General features: G+C 43.3%; 1 protein-coding gene across 3 annotated transcripts in view; it reads right to left on the bottom strand.

Annotated features, from left to right (window-relative positions):
• Positions 1 to 20514, bottom strand: part of TNKS (tankyrase) — a 114844-nt gene that overhangs the window by 15340 nt on the left and 78990 nt on the right. For 2 of the 3 annotated variants that reach the window (XM_084835058.1, XM_084835060.1), the window contains exons 16-22: positions 14308 to 14527; positions 14017 to 14126; positions 12525 to 12713; positions 9683 to 9920; positions 7223 to 7347; positions 906 to 1026; positions 24 to 121 (exon numbers count right to left, since the gene is read on the bottom strand). In XM_084835058.1, the coding sequence (XP_084691184.1) occupies positions 24 to 121; positions 906 to 1026; positions 7223 to 7347; positions 9683 to 9920; positions 12525 to 12713; positions 14017 to 14126; positions 14308 to 14527 (1101 nt within the window). The remainder of the gene's footprint in view (positions 1 to 23; positions 122 to 905; positions 1027 to 7222; positions 7348 to 9682; positions 9921 to 12524; positions 12714 to 14016; positions 14127 to 14307; positions 14528 to 20514) is intronic. The other variant, XM_084835059.1, reaches the window with a different exon arrangement.

The raw sequence follows: 20514 nt of genomic DNA, 5'->3' as shown, positions 1-20514 counted from the left end.
TTTTGTAGATAGATATTTTTTACCTCTTCTTCCACAGATTGATGCTCTTTGTCATCAGGAGCAAGGTCTATAAGAATAGTTCCCTGGCTGACACAGTGAAAAGTCAAGTAAGGATTGGTGCCTGAAAAAGGGAAAATACTCAGGAAATTAGATCTGCATGTGCACACATATGAAGAGCAGAACAGAGCACAAATCTCTGTTTTGAAGGACTATTGCCAGTGTCAGTATTACTTAACTGCAGTATTCAAGAGGAGATCAAAGCAGCAGAGACTTCTTAAAAATCTTAATTGCAACGCAATTTCTATTCTACCAGTAATTTATATTCTAAGGCCCTCATTTTTTGTTGTTGTCCACAGATAGCACAAGAGCCAAGATCAGTGCAGATAATCTACTGATTTCCTAATCATGGTTAAGAGAATGGGTCTCAGAAATGGTGGCTCCTTGGGGTAAGGTTTGATAGTACACAAACATCTTCCAAAATTTGGAATTTGGGGAGGGTTATGTTAACTGGAAAGAACTAGTGACATGTGGAGCTCCCACACTGGGGAAGGAGTATTAGTTAGATCTGGGGTAGGGGCTAGAATAAAGAAAATGACTCTAGGTATACAGATAAAACTTTCTCACTCCATTTTAGTTTATAAAATACATTTTTAATGTTTTTATTTTTCTTTATTGCCTTCAAGCCCATCAGAAGAAACTGCTGTAATCCAGCTTAAGGTCTGCAGGTAGGCAAGGCTATCAAAATGCACTAAACCAAATTAATTTTTTTAAACCCGCTAATGTTTCACCTGTCATACATTCCCTGAGGTCCCCCCTGAAAGATCTGTAACATATAAAGAGGGGGCTCTCACTCTGTCGCTGAAACTCAGATTGATTTTCAATGCAGGATGCATTAACAGACTCACCTTGCTGCCCACCTAAAAGTCTCTCTACACCTTTTATTAACTTATGACGATGCCCGTATGCATTGATGCCAATTTCTTTCAGCTCTTCATGTCCCATGTCTGCTAGTACATCCAAGGTAATCTGAATAGGACAGACACACCAAAAAATAAATAGGTATGTTATATTAGCTATCTTGAGCCTTGGAAAGATAGCATACAGATGCTTAAAGTACATTAATAGGTAGTTTGATGCATTCATTCTCTGTTACCCTTTCTTCCCTTTTTGTCTCCTCCACTGTCAACATTTACAGTGCTAGCTCCTCCAGGCAGGGACCTATTTTGCTTAAATACTGGCCCTGTTCAGACATCATGCTAAGCCATGATGGTTAGTGTTTTTGAGCTAACCATAATGGCATAGTGTGATATCTGAATGGCATTTTCCCCAACCATGGTGGTTTATTAACCATGGACTAACCACACTCACTAACTACTTACTGCAACATAAGCGGCCCTAACCATGGTTTAATGTGATGTCTGAACAAACCCGCATGGTTAACTGAGTGCTAACATAGGGCTCTGTGGCAAGAGCGGCTGAAATCCACCCAGCCACTTTTGCCAGCGCTCCAAATCTCCATGTCAAAAACTGCCTAGCAACACATGAGCTGAGAGCCAGCCTCACTGTTCTCCGGTCCTTCCCACAGTACGAGAATTGGACAAATGCATGGGGAGAAAAGATGCTTTCGGTCTCATGCCGCTGTTATTGGCACAGTGACATCGAGCACTTAGCACTCCCAGGCAAAGCATCTGTGACCACCACAAATAGGGAAAACATCCCCAACCAGCTGGCAGATGGCCAAGCAATGTCACTCAAATGGTGCGCCTGCTCCCAAACTTGCATCCCCCCAGCCCCCGTGAAATGGACACTCGTGGCTTCTGCAGCACCAAACCCCAAGATGGCTGCTGGCCACTGCTGCAGCACCAAGCACCAAAATGGCCGCCCGCAGGAGCTTCCTCTGCTGAGGCCCCAAAATGGCTGCCCGCAGGAGCTTCCTCCGCTGAGGCCCCAAAATGGCTGCCTGCAGGAGCTTCCTCCACTGAGACCCCCAAATGGCCACCTGCAATAGCTTCCTCCGCTGAGGCCCCAAAATGGCAGCAGCTGAGATGCTTAGTGGCCCATCTGGAGGACTGCAGAGTTTAGTGGTAACCATGGTTGTTAGTGAATGGTTATGCTAACTGCACTTCAGGCTGTGGTTACCTGCACATGTGGCAGGGGCTCTCACGGTGGTTAGCGCTAACCACCCTGCACCATGGTTAACCTAACCACCTTTCCCCAATGTGCATCTGAACAGGGCCAGTGCGTAAATTGATATCAGAAGACTACTATTATACTATTACCCTTCAGATGTGACAGGTGCTTTTTTTATCCTGTAGAAGTATTAACCGTGCCATTCAATTATTGCATTGATGCAAATTTACATTTCTCAAACAATCTGATAAGCCAATACATTTCAGCATCAAAGATTACAGGTGAAAGAGATGGAATAAACATAGCCAATAATTTGGTTCTGTCATTTTATTTTTAAGAATGCTGTGCGCCCTTTAAAATTTCACTTGATCTAACTCCTTTTCTGAAAACGTTTGTGGACAAACAGGCAGAAATGTGAGCCAAGATAAGCCACATATTTCATGTTAATAGTAAGATGCTGATCAGAAACATGAACTGTAATTCAAGAATGATCCTGAAGCTCTGCCAAATAGATGCCTCAGACTCTCTGTGCGGTGGAGTGCATCCATGAAAGCTTATGCCATAATACATTTGTTAGCCTTTAAGCTGCAACAGGAGACTGTCGTTTTAGCACAGAGAGTGATAATTCCAACTACAAACAAATCTCAATTCCGCAAAAGAAATGTTGGCCTGTTTATTTTATTTATTTATTTATTTATTTCATTTCTATACCACCCAATAGCCGAAGCTCTCTGGGCGGTTCACAAAAATTAAAACCAAACAGCACACAATAAAACAATTTAAAATATATAGAACATTAAAACCACAATATAACAATACAACCACAATAAAACCTAGCAGCAGTGCAGGAGTTTAAAATACAGATTTAAAACAGCAAAGATAAAAATTTAGAAAGCTAAAATGCTAAAATGCCTGGAAAAATAAAAAGGTCTTCACCTGGCGCCGAAAGGAATACAATGTAGGTGCCAGGCGAACCTCACTAGAGAGCTCATTCCAGAGCCGGGGTGCCACAGCAGAAAAAGCCCTCCTCCTAGTAGCCACCCGCCTCACTTCCTTTGGCAGGGGCTCATGGAGAAGGGCCGCTGATGATGATCTTAAGGTCCGGGCAGGCACATATGGGAGGAGGCGATCTTTCAGGTAACCTGGCCCCAAACCGTTAAGGGCTTTGAATGTTAACACCAGCACTTTGAATCGGGCCCGGAAATGGACTGGCAGCCAGTGCAGCTGGAAGAGTACTGGTGTAATATGAGCTTGCAGGCCAGTCCCTGTCAACAATCTTGCTGTTTTGGCCCAGCTGAAGTTTCCAGACCGTTTTCAAAGGCAGCCCCACGTATAACGCATTGCAGTAATCCAGACGAGAAGTTATCAGAGCGTGGATAACTGTAGCTAGGCTTTCTCTGTCCAGATAAGGGCGTAGTTGGTATACCAGCCTAAGCTGATAAAAAGTGCTCCATGCCACTGAGTTCACCTGTGCCTCAAGTGACAGTTCTGGATCCAAGAGCACCCCCAAACTACAAACCTGATCCTTTAGGGGGAGTGCAACCCCCTCCAGAACAGGTTGAATATCACCTAGCCGGGCAGACGAACCACCCACTAACAGTACCTCCGTCTTGTCTGGATTGAGTTTCAGTTTATTGGCCCTCATCCAGTCCATTACCGTGCCCAGGCACTGATTCAGAACAGCCACTGCCTCACCTGGTTTTGATGAGAAAGAGAGGCAGAGCTGGGTGTCATCCGCATATTGATGGCACCTCAGCCCATACCTCCGGATAACCTCCCCCAGCCGTTTCATGTAGATGTTAAACAGCATGGGGGATAAAATAGAGCCCTGTGGAACCCCATGGCACAATTGCCATGGCACAGAGCAATAATCCCCCAGCACCACCTTCTGGAATTGGCCATCCAAGTAGGAGCGGAACCACGGTAGTGCAGTGCCTCCAACTCCCAACCCAGACAACCTGTCCAGAAGGATACCATGGTCAATGGTATTGAAAGCCGCTGAGAGGTCCAGGAGAATCAACAGGGTCGCACTCCCCCTGTCCCTTTCCCGGCAGAGGTCATCTCACAGGGCGACCAAGGCAGTTTCCGTTCCAAAACCAGGCCTGAAGCCCGACTGAAATGGATCTAGATAATCCGTTTCATTCAAGAGTGCCTGGAGCTGTTCTACAACCACCCGCTCAAGCACCTTGCCCAGGAAGGGGATGTTGGCCACTGGCCTATAATTGTTAACATCCTCTGGGTCCAGGTTAGGCTTTTTCAGGAGTGGTCTAATTACCGCCTCTTTTAAAGTGTAAGGCACCACTCCCTCTCTCACGGAGGAATTTACAACCTCCTGGACCCAGCCAGACATCCCCTCCTTGTTTGATTTAATAAGCCATGAAGGGCAAGGGTCAAGCACACAAGTGGTCGATTGGACCTGGCCAAGCACCTTGTCCGCATCCTCAGGCCTCAGTAACTGAAACTCATCCAATAAAACTGGACCAGATGGTGCTCTGAACGCCTCTACCAATGGAACTGTATTAATGGTGGTGTCCAATTCATGATGAATCTGAGCAACTTTATCTTCAAAGTGCCGTGCAAACTCATCACAGCGTGCTACCAAGGGTTCCACTGTCTCTCCCCCTGACCCAGAATGTAACAGGCCGCGAACCACTTGGAAAATCTCCGCTGGACGACACTGAGAAGATGCAATGCTGGTGGAAAAGAACTGTCTCTTTTCCACCCTCACCGTCACAGAGTAGGCTTGATAGTGGGCTCTTACCTGTGCTTGGTCAGACTCGGCACGAGTTTTCCTCCACCTGCGTTCTAGCCGTCTCCCCTCTTGCTTCATTGCCCTCAGCTCAGGTGTATACCAAGGAGCTGGCCGGGCTCTGCTCAGAGGGAGAGGGCGCTTGGGCGTGATCATGTCAACCGCCCTAGTCATCTCTGCATTCCACAGAGCGACCTGGGCTTCGACAGGAGCACCAGCCATACCAGCAGGAAAATCCCCCCGAGCCCTCTGGAATCCATCAGAATCCATTCATCTCCAGGGGCGGACCATTTTAATAGGTCCCCCACCCTTGCAGAGGGGGAAGGCTGCCAGGAGTCTAAACCTCAGCAGGAAGTGATCTGTCCATGACAAAGGGACAGATGTTAATTCCTCCACTTTCAGATCACCATCCTCCTGCCCAGTCGAGAAAACCAGATCAAGCGTGTGTCCTTTTATATATGTTGGGCCGATGACATATTGGGACAGCCCCATGGTTGTCATGGCGGCCATGAAGTCCTGTGCCACCCTGGATACAGCGGCCTCGGCATGGAAGTTGAGATCCCCCAGGACCATCATCCTAGGGGTCCTCAACACCAAGTCCGAGACCACCTCCATCAGCTCAGGCAGGGAGTCTGATGGGCAGCGGGGTGGGCGGTACACCAACAGAATCCTTAATCTGTCCCGGGTACCCAACACAAGGTACAAACACTCAAGATCTGCACTCGAATGAGCAGGAAGCCTGGAGACGGAGATTGAATTCCTATAGACCACGGCAACCCCCCCTCCCCGACCCTCAAGTCGGTGTTGGTGCTGCACTGAGTACCCAGGAGGGCACAGCTGGGAGAGAGTGACCCCTCCCAGTTCCCCCACCCAGGTCTCAGTAATACATGCCAGGTCAGCCCCCTCATCCACAATCAAATCATGGATGAGGGAGATTTTATTTTGGGCCGACCTGGCATTCAGCAGCAGCACCACCAGACCCGAGGGCGGACTGGTAAGGCTACCAGGAACCATCAGGTTGGGGGAAGAACCAGAAGAGGGGGCAGCTATAAGGTGTCTAGCCCCTCTTCTCCTCAGCTGGCCTGTTTTCCTAATTCATACCATTTATTCCAAAACAGATTTTAGATTTAATAAATGGCTATCAAACCTAAGGTATCCAGGCCTTATAAGGCCTTTTTAGATTCCCTAACGCAGACTACCACATTCTGCCCAAATTATGGAACTTCAGGCTAACATGAATGCTTCTATACCCATATGGATAGCTAATTGTTGTGAGGAAGGAAGGAATGTGTCCCAAGGACACATCCAAGGCAAATGTGTATATGTATAATAGTTTTCTATGATCACACCATGATTAAATGTTTAAGAAACTAACATTTGATGGACAGCTGCAGGAAAAAAGATGTACTTTTTCAGATTTTACTGTCTTAACTGTAAAGGAATAGATGGTTTCATGCTGAATTCTGATTAAGTTGACATTTGGGGGGACGAGGTGAAAAAATTATGGATGAGCCTCTGGGTATCTGCTGGAGTTTGGCAATCTAACTCTCCAATCAATTTGAGTTTCATATCCCTGGCTTAGGGAATAATTCTGGACAGCAGAACTGGGTGTCACAATTAGTTCTTAAAATTCTAGTTATAGTTATCTGTGCTAAACCAATGGTTGGAAGAAAAGCTGGACATTCAAGTTAGATGTCACATCGTTCTTTAAACCAAGAGTTATTCATTTCTGTTTTTAAATCAGGACTAAGTTAGGCAAGTTTCTCTGTGGCAGAGTAATAGAAATGAGGAAACAAAAAGTCAGAGCAGATTATTGTTCCTACCCTAGAATCTCTCATCCTGTATTAAAGCTTGAAAGAGTGTTTAAACTCCAACAATATAAGCAAAACACAATGGGTTGCAGACTTGTTCTTTTGCAAATGGAAGGGATCCCCACCGGAAAAAGTAGGCAGGGCAATTTTTTTAGGGGACACGAGGGGCTGCAGAGGGAAGGCGAAATTGGTGAAAATCACCACTCCACACCATCCTCCGGCACAAGCAGACATCCACTGAGTGCCTATCTGGATTCAATCCAATGGCTGGGATCCAAAGATCTCATTTAGCTCTTCTTCATTTAATTTCCTGGGAAAGCAGCCCCCCCCCCCCTCCAAATACTGTATTACCATCTGCTTTTGAATGCTGTCTCAGTCTGGAAAGCATTTTGTATGTGAAGTTGCTGCTTGAGAAACTAAGCCCAAAGCCCCCTTGGACACAGGAAGCTGGCTGCATGATTCTTCAGAACCCAGCCAATGCATAAGACTGAACTACATATACATGTGCAACACTGATTGGAAGTGGTCTTACCTGTCCTGCTTCAAAGATACACCAAAGATGTTCCAGTCCTACCTGCTCTGTTTCAAAGATATCCCGAAGATGTTCCAGACCCAGGCTTTTCAGGAACTGGCTGATGTTCATGTCAAGACCAACAACTATAATAAGAGACACATATCAGTGCATTCTTCACAGGAGGTATCCAGCACATTCTAAATAATCTATCAATTTCAATTCATAACTCTCTGATCTGGTTTGCACAATCAAAATAAGACATAGTGGCTTATTTAAATTGCAGTGCATGTGGGGCACAACTTCCACAATCACTGCCTGCTTGTAAGATTATTGGAGGGTTGTTTCCCCCTCCAACAAGCCATGCTGTCTGAGTTCAGATGACACGCCAAGCCGCACCTGGGCACTGATTATGGAAATCATGCCCTGCATGCACCCCGATGGCTTAAATAACCATCGTGGCTTATTTTGATTGTGCAAACTGGCCCTCTGTAGTGCCTCATAATATCCATCTCATTGCACAATGAAGTCTAAGAAAGCAAATGTTTACTAAAACCCAAATTTAAACAAAATACCAGCAAATATAATGCTATTTTGAGAAACTGGTTTTAAAAATCAATTTGAAAAATTTATATATAAAGGAAGGAATGCCACCAAAGAGAACACGTATTTCTGCTGAATGTTTCTGTTTTGTTATACATAATATGGATTCCAATATTATGTATATTGTTGGGGGAGGTTATCCGGAGGTGTGGGCTGAGGTGCCATCAATATGCAGATGACACCCAGCTCTGCCTCTCTTTCTTATCAAAACCAGGTGAGGCAGTGGCTGTTCTGAATCAGTGCCTGGGCACGGTAATGGACTGGATGAGGGCTAATAAACTGAAACTCAATCCAGACAAGACGGAGGTACTGTTAGTGGGTGGTTCGTCTGCCCGGCTAGGTGATATTTAACCTGTTCTGGAGGGGGTTGCACTCCCCCTAAAGGATCAGGTTCATAGTTTGGGGGTGCTCTTGGATCCAGAACTGTCACTTGAGGCACAGGTGAACTCAGTGGCACGGAGCACTTTTTATCAGCTTAGGCTGGTATACCAACTACGCCCTTATCTGGACAGAGATAGCCTAGCTACAGTTATCCATGCTCTGATAACTTCTCGTCTGGATTACTGCAATGCGTTATACGTGGGGCTGTCTTTGAAAACGGTCCGGAAACTTCAGCTGGTCCAAAATAGGGCAGCAAGATTGTTAACAGGGACTGGCCTGCGAGCTCATATTACGCCAGTACTTTTCCAGCTGCACTGGCTGCCAGTCCATTTCCGGGCCCGATTCAAAGTGCTGGTGTTAACATTCAAAGCCCTTAACGGCTTGGGGCCAGGTTACCTGAAGGATCGCCTCCTCCCATATGTGCCTGCCCGGACCTTAAGATCATCATCAGCGGCCCTTCTCCATGAGCCCCTGCCAAAGGAAGTGAGGCGGGTGGCTACTAGGAGGAGGGCTTTTTCTGCTGTGGCACCCCGGCTCTGGAATGAGCTCCCTAGTGAGGTTCGCCTGGCACCTACATTGTATTCCTTTCGGCGCCAGGTGAAGACCTTTTTATTTTTCCAGGCATTTTAGCATTTTAGCTTTCTAAATTTTTATCTTTGCTGTTTTAAATCTGTATTTTAAACTCCTGCACTGCTGCTAGGTTTTATTGTGGTTGTATTGTTATATTGTGGTTTTAATGTTCTATATATTTTAAATTGTTTTATTGTGTGCTGTTTGGTTTTAATTTTTGTGAACCGCCCAGAGAGCTTCGGCTATTGGGTGGTATAGAAATAAATAAATAAATAAATAAATGTGTGTTCAGAAGCTTTGATTCAAACTTTTTTGTATACGTTTGAGACACAACGCCAGAGGAGGTTACTCACAGAAAAATAAGGAGCTGCCATCAGTATTATCCTGTGATGCTACACCACTCATGTGAGAAATACATATACATATTCACACTGGTTGACAGTGAGGTACACACAGACACACACACAGACATAGACACACACACAGATGTATTGCTCCCCTAAGCAAAGATCACCATAAACATTTTTAAAGTCTTTGGCTACGTTTCCATATATGCCTTATATCAAGCTGCTTATACAAATGACAAGGACCAGACACATATGCATTTCAGTATTTTAAAATCCAAAATTAGGAATTGATTGCTAACAAAAACACAGGAAGAACAGCGATTCAGAATGGAATTTGTTTGCAGTAAATCCTTCGTCAATATGCAGCTCCTTCAAATGTTGCATATTTTAGACTTGGACTGTGTCTTAAAGGACATGACCAAACACACCTTTAAGGATAACATGAGAGAATACAGTACACTCAGAGCAATCCTATGCATCATTTACTCAGAAGTTAAGCCCCACTATGTATTAGGGGCCTCCTCCCCAGAAACTGTGTCTAATTGCAGTCTCAGTGTCTTCGCACAGCCAGCGAAGTTACCTTCTCCTTCTTTCCTCTCTGTTCCTGCTGCTCCATCCCCAGCATTGGATGCCCCTCCCACTGCAATTTCTGCCAGAGGTCCTGCAAGGTTATCTATGCTGCTGGCAGCAGACAGGCAGGATGGAGTTGATGCTGGTGAAATGATAGAGGCACTAACTACAGTAGCTTGTGGTTTAAAGCACGTTGGCAAGGCCTCTGGAGGCATTGCATCGATCAGCAGGGCTCGGATATCGTCAGCCTGAAAACAAGAATAAGAAAAGAAATTCAAAAAATTAAAACCAGTAATTAATTGTTAATTGAAGACATACCTTAAAGAGATCATTTTGACTCTAATTTTAATAACAGGTTTGTTCTTTAAACTGCTATCTACTTGTGAACGCTTGAGACACCAGCCTTTGACATAAAATGTAGAAGCATTCACTGTTTTGGGAGATACCAAAAAAGTTTTTAAAGGCATTTATTTTTTCTTTAAAAATTGCGATATGAGAATTTGCATTTTCCCAAATGTTTCTCTAATGTGCCTCTGGTTTTCTAGAAGAAAAAGATGCTTAAGTTATGTTCACACATACTAACGTTCCAGATGCAAACACTTGGTTTTTAAAGGTGACGATAATGTTCAAGTAGATAGCATCACTGATGCAATGAATATGGACTTGAGCACGCTCTGGGAGAGAGCACAGGACAGGAAGGCCTGGCGTGCTATGGTCCATGGGGTCACGAAGAGTCGGACACGACTGAACGACTGAACAACAACAACAACAGGACCAAATTAAATTAAGGAGGGAAGCTATTATTAAGTAGCAGCCAAAGACACATTAGACTGGCTTCATGATTTTGCCTGGTTGAAGTGATGGGTTCATAACCAAGATGTACAATTTGCGCAGGTGGTAAAAAGACTCCATTGTTCTGCCTTGACCACGATGCCAAAGAAGAGAATTTGGATATGACAGTCAATGTTGTAATTAATTTGGATTGGTGAGATCTAGGTTTGAAACTCACTGGGTAGAATCATAGAATAGTAGGGCTGGAAGGGGCCTACAAGACCACTGAGTCCAACCCCCTGCTCAATGCAGGAATCCAAGTCAAAGCATCCCTGACAGATGGCTGCCCAGCTTCATCTTGAATGCCTCCAGTGGGGTCCTTTTTAATTCAAGAAACATGTAGTAGTAGTAATAATAATATAATCATAGTATATTTATTATTAATTATTATTATTATGAAGAGCCATTGCAACCAGGTGTGAAGCAATGCCCTATTAAAATAAATGGAACTTAGTCTGTAGTGACCCACAACTCCTTGAAGGCTGCACTCCTATACACGCTTATTTGGGAGTAAATCCCATTGAATATAATGGTACTTACTTCTGAACAGACAAGTAGGATTGCCCTACAAGGCTACAAGCATAACTACACTTACTAGGGGAGTAAAACTAAATTAGGAATCAGCGCCCCACCCCCGTCAGTAGCCACGGATGTAGACAAAACACACTCGAGGAACAGACTTTCACTGGAGATATAACAAACTTACATCTCAAGGTAAGCTGGCTGAGACCAGCATCACTTGCAGGAGAAAGAAGGAAGAAGATAGGAAAGTAGAGGGAGGAGACAAGGAAAAGGCAGAAGACCTCTCAGATCCCCTCCCACCTTACTCGTATTAACCCTTCAAGTTCAGGTTAAGTGACTCATGGCCCTAGTCCCTCCAACATAAACTCCACCGAACACACTGGGACTTACTTCCGGGTAAACAAGCTGTCAGGAGCGCCCTAGCGGCCTCTTTCAGTACACCCAAATAGCCAACTCAAGACACAGACGAAATGATTCTTTTTTTAAGGCTTTAATCCTTTTACAACTTAATGACTCTTTCAGATGCTAATCACCAGCAACTAAGCAATGAACAGCGGAGTAGCCTATGCTCTGGGTAGGCAGTTGGTCCCCGTTTGAAGGAGAATCACTTGAAGACCCTGAACTTATGGGCTAGGGAGAGATCCTCCCTCTTTCCCTTGGGTCCACGGGACGCGGCCGTTGCTTGCGCGCCAAACGGGCGCTACGCCTCCTTTCCGCGCCCTCCATCGCTCGTCGCTCCCTGTGTCTGCGTCGAGCATCTAGCAAGCCCCCCTCCCGCACTCTCTCACTGCCCGGGTCACTATCTATCTCAGAAATGCCGGCAGGAGGAATCTCTGCCAGCTGCTGTGCCTGTGAGGGATGAGCTGGCTCCTCTCCCACGGATTGCTGATCCTCCTCAGAATCAGAACTGCTCTGGGGTTCTATTGGCTCAGTTTCCACCCTGACACAAATCTAGGATCCTACTGTCAACCAGAGGGGTTGGATTCAACCCCAGGCCCCCTCCTGCACCTTGAATGACAGATTTGATGTGCAAAAAACAGCAGGTGAAAACCTTTCACTGCATGGTGCTAAAACATGATCCCCTGCTAACATCTGCACATCAAACCCACTAGAATCCCTCTCTCACACATAAGCACGAGCAACAGACAACGGCAAGCTCCCCATATGCTCCTGCCGTGGCCAGCAGCAGCAGCCCTGAATGGGTGACTGGTGCTGCAGGACAACGAGGGCAGCGCCGGGTGTGCAGGCAAGGAGTGGGGATGGGCAGCAGGGTGGGAAAAGGGTGGGTAATATTGGACAAGTCACACACACTATGCCTAACTGACCTCCCAGGGTCGTTTCAGGGGATAAAGTCAGGCTGACTCACATATGCCACCCTGAGCTCCTTAGAGCAAGGTCAGGATATACATGTGGCTGATTAAGTAAATAAATGTGGCATCACACTAGTTAGGGGATTGGAATATGGAAATAATTACTGCTACTTTTCAAAAGGAACGTACCGTAGCCAGATCCAGAGGTGTTTGGCCTTCTTGGTTCTTCATTGTTGGGTCTGCTCCATGAGCTAGAAGCAGAGCGCAGAGCTGCGTCCTTCCTTTTTGTGCTGCTTCATGCAATGGTGTAAATGCCCATTTATCTGTAGCATTTACACAGGTATTGTATTTAATCAGCAAAGCTGCTATATCTACATGCTGGAGGGAAATTAAAAAAGAGAATATAGTAGCAAAAAATTCCCAATATAGGAAGAACAAAAGCAACAATTCTCAAATGATTCATTACGCATTTAGAACTCCAACATGGATGGATGTGTTCAGTGCTGGAAATGTATTACTGCACTGCAATTATGCACATCTGTATATATATACACACACATATATGTGCACAGAGCAGGACTATATTAGCCAGTATGAAAAGTTCACTAAAACTCCAGATTGGGCCTCTGCAGTTTTTCAATTACTTGGGGCTTCCCTAATGAGGGTGGATGTGCTTGTCTGTTTCAATCTTCCTACGTAGAAATTGAAAAGGGCTGGCTTATTGACTGCAATTAAGAAAGATACAGAGAAGGCTTGGAACCCCTCATCCTTATATGAGCTACTTGGTCCTGGGTTCACCACAGTCCACAGGAAAATACAGATGGTTATTTACCAAGTGGTAACTTAACATGGTATTTTCATGTCATCACTTAAAAACCAGTCATCTGTATTGTTTTGGCAAGTAGTGAGAAGAATCTTACCATTCCCCCGCTTTCCAGATTTCTGATTAGGTGCTAAAGTGTGTTATATTCACTAGTTTACCAAATGATTACATGCATGCAGTGAAGACTTAACAGTTGGTAAATGTTCTATTCATCCTATCTCAGTGGACAATCCTGGAAAAAATGTTTTATGTTGTCCATTTGTCAGACATTCCAACTTACGGGGAAAAATGCACTAACTAGAAGCTACATATTTTGGCAAACGTTTGCAGATGTTACGCTGCTACTTACTTATGTGCTGTTTTAGCTTTCTTAATTGATGATTTATTGTTATTTTTATTATTCTGTATTGTTTTATGTTCGGGCCGCGGTGGCTTAGTGGTTAAGACGCTGAACTGCAGACCGGAAGGTCAGCAGGACAGCAGTTTGAGACCCGAGTGCTGTGTGACGGAGTGAGCTCCCGTCTTCAGTCCCAGCTCCTGCCAACCTAGCAGTTCGAAAGCAAGAAATTGCAAGTAGATAAATAGGTACCGCATTGGCGGGAAAGGTAACAGCGTTCCGTGCACCTTTGTGTTCAGTCATGCCGGCCACATGACCACGGAAGCGTCTTCGGACAGCGCTGGCTCTTCGGCTTAGAAACGGGGATGAGCACCGCACCCTAGAGTCGGACACGACTGGTTGGGGACACCTTTACCTTTTATTGTTTTATACTTGGTGCTGTAAGCTGCACTGGTTATTCTATTCTATAGGAAGCTAGGATACAAGTCTTGAATATGCATACATTAATAAATAATGCCTACCCCATAGGATGCTGCATTATGTAGCGGAATTAATCCTCCTTTGTCTTGAGCATTGACATCAGCACCATGCTCTAGAAGATATTCAGCAACTTCCAAATTATTGTAACCAGCTATATGAAGAAAAAGATCAACAGAAAACTCAGCAGTTTACGCAATCACCTGCATTTTTCATAAACTCTTGCTCCCTGTTGAATTAATTTTATGATTCTTTAGGTAGCTGAGACTGTGTCTAAGATATTTTTCTGTGAATAAATTACATGACTGTGTGATTTAGAAATCCTGACAACTCACCAGCAAGATGCAGCGGGGTGGAGTTTCGTCCTTGGGTATCCCGGCAATTGATGTTTTCTGGAGAACACAATTTCTGAACTCGTGCCAGGCAGCCCTTTTTGGCGGCATCCAGCAGGGCAGCATCACCTCGAAGAAGATCCTGTATATCTGTGTCTCCCTCTTTCACTAAGTCTAGGGGTGTGTTGCCATCTCTGTTCTTTTTAGTTGGATCTGCTCCATGCTACAAAAAACAAGTCTACTGTTTACTAACAAAAATTAAATGCAGGCTAGCTGAGTTTCTCTCTCCTTCTCTCTCCAAGCCTCCAAAGCGGAACAGTACATGCTGTTTATATTTTAATATTTATCTAGCACCAACAACATGTATGGCACTTTACAGAGTAACATATGCAGAAAAAAGATAGGTCCCTACTCCAAGGAGCTCACAATCTAAATTTAGACATTGAGGACATGAAGGGAGACTATGCTAAAAGCCAGTTACCCAACAGTACCTGGGTTTAAGCAGACTTCATTCCATAGCTGCCCCTCCCACTTGCTCTCTAAAAGGACAGATGCGCACTGAGGGAATCACATCCATGTCTGTAAGTATGGGCCACAATCCATCTAGGGCACCACTGCGTGAACTTAAATTCCACTGAAGTTAAAGGAGCTCAAGTGCAACTAACCCTGTGTAGAGATATGAAGGCCTGGAAAAAAACTGGAAAAATCTGGAAAAAAAACCAGGGTTTTTTTTTTTATTCCCCCCCTCCCCCGAGAACCCTTTTGTTTTCTTCCAAAAAAATGGAAAAACTGAACAGCTTTGATTATGAAATACTTTCTTTTAGAATTTAAGACAAGGTGTTTATATATTGTTACCAAGCCTTTACTCCCCCAAAATGATTTCTAAACACTATGTAATAAGAAGACTTTTATGGAAAGACTAGAGATGTAAAATGTCTGGAAATAATGAAGCCATGGGGAAAAATGTTTTTAAATCATCTCTGTAAGATACTCAGCATAGTTATTTCTTCCATTTCTTATTAAAATTATTGATCCAATGTATCTATTACTGATAAACATTTTGGGATGCTCCAAGTCATGCTCAGCTTCCCAACATGTGAATAGTCACCATATCATAATATGGAACACAATGTACATCCTTGACAGTTTGGATTTTGTTCTGCAGAGTCCTGTGTTTCTGGACTTATCTTGCTCCCCCTCCAGTTCGTCCTGCTTCTTCTGGCTTCTAGGATGATTCAGATGTTTCACTGACTACTTGCTGAAGTTCCCTCTGTATAACTTGGTTTGCTCATAATATTAATCATGATTGGTATATTATATTTTAAAAGTATAGCTTATTCAAACAATAGTTACAAATTTCCTAAATGAGCTCACTTTTTAAAGTACGCAAATATAATGATAATTTCATGAGCAAACTAAGTTATACATAATATAACTTGAGAAACATAAAGGCTGCTTTATGTTCCTAAAGCAGCTTTCCTCAACCTGGTGCCCTACAGATGTTTTGGAATACAGTGCCCAGCATTCCTGACCATTGGCCATCCTGCCTGAGGCCAATGGGAGCTGAAGTCCAAAATATTTGGAGGCTACCAGGTTGGGGAAGGCTGTCCTAAAGGAACAAAGTGACTTTAGATCTGTAAAGAGCACTAAAAAAATAAGTATTGCTTATTTTTCCATTTCTCCCAAAAAAATGTTTTTCCAACCCCCCGCTGGGAAAAACCAGTTTTTTCCCACAGCTTCAAAATTTCCAGAAATTGTACAACTCTAACCATGGGGTTTGTGTGAACTTCTCCTGGAGATAGATAGATAGATAGACAGACAGACACAGTCATGTGAAAAAGGAAGTACACGCTCTTTGAATTCTATGGTTTTACGTATCAGGACATAATAAAAATCATCTGGTCCTTAGCAGATCTTAAAATTAGATAAATACAACCTCAGATGAACAACAACACATGATATATTACACCGTGTCATTATTTTACAGAAATAAAGCCAAAATGGAGAAGCCATGTGTGAAAAACTAAGTACACCTTATGATTCAATAGCTTGTAGAACCACCTTTAGCAGCAATAATTTGAAGTAATCGTTTTCTGTATGACTTTATCAGTCTCTCACATCGTTGTGGAGGAATTTTGGCCCACTCTTCTTTACAACATTGCTTCAGTTCATTGAGGTTTGCGGGCATTTGTTTATGCACAGCTCTCTTAAGGTCCCGCCACAGCATTTCAATCGGGTTGAGGTCTGGACTTTGACTGGGCCATTGCAACACCTTGATTCTTTTCTTTTTCAGCCATTCTGTTGTAGATTTGCTGGTGTGCTTGGGATCACTGTCCTGTTGCATGACGCAATTTCGGCCAAGCTTTAGCTGTCGGACAGATGGCCTCACAGATGGCCTCACAATTGACTCTAGAATACTTTGGTATACAGAGGAGGTCATGGTCAACTCAATGACTGCAAGGTGCCCAGGTCCTGTGGCTGCAAAACAAGCCCAAATCATCACCCCTCCACCACCGTGCTTGACAGTTGGTATGAGATGTTTGTGCTGATATGCTGTGTTTGGTTTTCGCCAAACGTGGTGCTGTGCATTATGGCCAAACATCTCCACTTTGGTCTCGTCTTTCCAAAGGACATTGTTCCAGAAGTCTTGTGATTTTTTCAGATGCAACTTTGCAAACCTAAGCCATGCTGCCATGTTCTTTTTAGAGAGAAGAGGCTTTCTCCTGGCAACCCTTCCAAACAAACCATACTTGTTCAGTCTTTTTCTAATTGTGCTGTCATGAACTTTAACATTTAACATGCTAACTGAGGCCTGTAGAGTCTGAGATGTAACTCTTGGATGTTTTGCAATTTCTCTGAGCATTGTACGGTCTGCCCTTGGGCTGAATTTGCTAGGACGTCCACTCCTGGGAAGATTGGCAACTGTCTTGAATGTTTTCCACTTGTAAATAATCTTCCTCACTGTAGAATGATGGACTTTAAATTGTTTGGAAATGGCCTTATAACCCTTCCCAGATTGATGGGCAGCAACAATTGCTTCTCTAAGATCATTGCTGATGTCTTTACTCTTTGGCATTGTGTTAACACACACCTGAATGCTTGGGACCAGCAAACACCTGAGACTTCGGCTTTTATAAAGGTGGTCACACTTGCTGATGATCAATTATACCTATGGAAGCAGTAAGGGTGTACTTTGTTTTTCACACATGGATTCTTCATTTGGCTTTATTTCTGTAAAATAAATATTGACAAGGTGTAATATGTCATGTGTTGTTATTCATCTGAGGTTGTATTTACCTAATTTTAAGACCTGCTAAGGACCAGATGATTTTTATTATGTTCTGATACGTAAAACCATAGAACTCAAAGAAGGTGTACTTTCTTTTTCACATGACTGTAGATAGATACTGCATGATTACATTACTGTTGAGCCATCACAAACTTCCTTGGAGGTGGGATATAAATTCCGGAAAAAGGGGAACATCTTTACATAGCTTTGGACTGGTATGATTTGGAATTGTACACCCACCTCTTGCAAAAGTGATGTGACCAAGAAATGGTCCTTAGAAGTAACAAGGTATGGGTTCTGTATACATTGATTCTATACACAGAACCTATGTGTACGAAACCCATATCTTTACTGCTAGCAAGTGTTACTGCAGAAGAGCCAAGCTACTTCTTGTCCTGTCTGCAAATATTATTCATTTTTTAAAAGTTGTCAACAATGTAAAACGATGAACTATTTTGAGTACTCAGGCAGAAAGGCGATATATAAACATGGTAAACAGAATAAACAGAACAAATAAACAATTATAAACGCTTTAAAAAAACCACACAGATCCAATCTACCCTATTCTCTCCATAGATTACCAGGATCAGTCAATGGCTGTAGAATAGTTGCTTTTATCTTTTATTCAAACAGCTCTAAACATTTCTTCTAGATCTGATCAGGCTTATTCACAGTTTCACATCTTTCAAGTGACCTTTTCTTTTATCCCTAAGTCCAGCTTGTTCTCTGTCTGTCTACTACTCTGTTGTTGAAACTATTGCTGCAACTGAAAGGGTTATTTGTACTGGGGAATACTGGTGGGAAATTCAAACCAGCCTCAACCCTGACTGCAACCTTCAGTATTAAAAGTGAACTACACAAAACCACACCCAGCAAATTTTAGAATTAGAAAACAAACATAAGGTTACTTGGTCAGAAATATTTTATACACAACTGCAATCCGCAAAACTAAAACAAGTTACAGTCTTAATGTTTATGTTCCCTAGCAAAGGTTTTCCAAGAAAGGAGACTAAGCTGCCAGACAGTTAGCAATTGCAATGGCAAAAAAATTATTCCTGCCCAATCAAAATCTAATAATATACCTGAAATAATGTAACACTCTCCAAACAGAAGAATAAACAAATATATATTACTTGTATGTAAACAAATATATATGTACAGGATGTGTTGAAACTTATTTCAATGCATCCCATACACTCAAGATAGGTATATTTTTATCTTTCTCACTACCCAACTAGTTCTTCCCTATCACTCATTTCTTAAATCCAAGATTACCACACTGTGATTAAGCATTATGTCTTGTTGAGGCTCATGAGCCCAGTGAAATTTCCAGTCAATAATTCTCCAGCAATAAAATCGCTCTCTTTCAGAACTACTGTATGAAACCCCCAAAGTCCAACATTAAGTTCAAATCCACCAGTAACTGTCAATCTTCTCCATATTGCATCTTACAAGTACTTATCCTTACTTAACCACCCAAAATATCTTTTGTTGGAAGTTCTGAGCCTTCGCTTGCTTGTTTTATGACAGAACAAGTCAAGAAAATCTCCTTTAAATGCAGTACTTAAACAGTGAGATTTGGGTTGCCTGAAATGCATTTCCTGGAAAAGAACTAAATCTGCTTTCTCCTATTTAAGCTATTTAGTTATTTTTCCGTCTTTTAGCCTGATTAAACAGCTCAATAGCATTAAAAGGAACTGGCACTCCTCCAGCTCTAGTCAAGCTTTATTGCATGTGACTAGTTGCCCCAGATGTGGACATGCATCACCACCCACGCCAAGTATGGCATTAAATTCAATGGAGGTGGGACTGGCATTGCGCTGTATGTCCAGACTGACACATCCACCGTCAACGCCATGCAGGCATCTCCCTTTTGGTGGATTAAGCTGAATATCGTAAATGAGACCCTTTGTTCCACAAAGGATTCCAAGAAAAAAAAGGGGAAAAGAAGGAACATTCTTCTAATTAATTGTGACTGCTTTTTCTTTAAAAGTATTAGCAGTGTAAAATAGGCCTAGCAGTACAAGCAGATCTTAGAACTTTCGCAGACTCCTCCAGAGGCGTTTCCACAAATTAACTTGTGGCTCCAGAAACTCTCCAGAAAAGACATCTGATACCAGAGCGACTGGGAAGAAGCCTGAGAAAAAGATTATTCAGCATCAGCTATAAACTGGATTACAGGTGCTTTTTTTCCCCCCAAAGAAACAAATCAGGGCAGAACTGGAAGGACAGCAGCAACCTGATGGAGGGGACAATCTTTCCCCCGCCTCCAACTAGGCCAATTCCTCCTGCAAAAATAGCTCCCAAACAGATGGGGTTCATAATGAGCTCCTAAGTCAGCTCTTCTACAGGCTGTGGGAGTAGCAGAGAAGTCTAAGGCTAATTCACAGGGTCAGTGATCTAGGAATACAAGATGAATGGTACAGGGTGGGTCAGTATTGCCACCCTCCATATTAGGGAAGAGAATATGGAAATGCTGTTTATGCCCTGCTTATTTGCTTCCCAGAAGCATGTGCATGGCCACTGTTAGAAATAAAATGGTGGACTAAATATTGTTCTGATCATCTTGTGTTCATGTGAACAATGTAACACTGATGCAGAGAATCCAGCAAACATAAAGAATCCTCTGCACCTCTCCTCAGACAGGATTCAAATAGCTTCCCTCAAGATTTTCCCGTTTCCCCAATCCTGGCTGGGAGACAAGTGACTGGTAACCTTTATGGTTCTAATTCACTTAACTCGGAATTTCTCAGCTTTGCTTCAAGTAGGCATGCTCAGCACTTGCACATGCTCATCTGTGAAATCACTGAAATCCAGTGATGTGGCAATAAGTTGCCCCAAGAGATAATTTTTGACCTTTTGTGGACTCGGGGGGTAAATTTTGACCCAATGCTTATTTTCCTGCAAATAAACATAGCCAT

Source organism: Heloderma suspectum, chromosome 2 (assembly GCF_057233095.1).
Source record: "Heloderma suspectum isolate Gila_16-S chromosome 2, 16-S_ref, whole genome shotgun sequence".
NCBI lineage: Eukaryota > Metazoa > Chordata > Lepidosauria > Squamata > Helodermatidae > Heloderma > Heloderma suspectum.
Note: the sequence above shows the minus strand (reverse complement) of the source record. Positions and strands in the feature narration are given on the sequence as shown.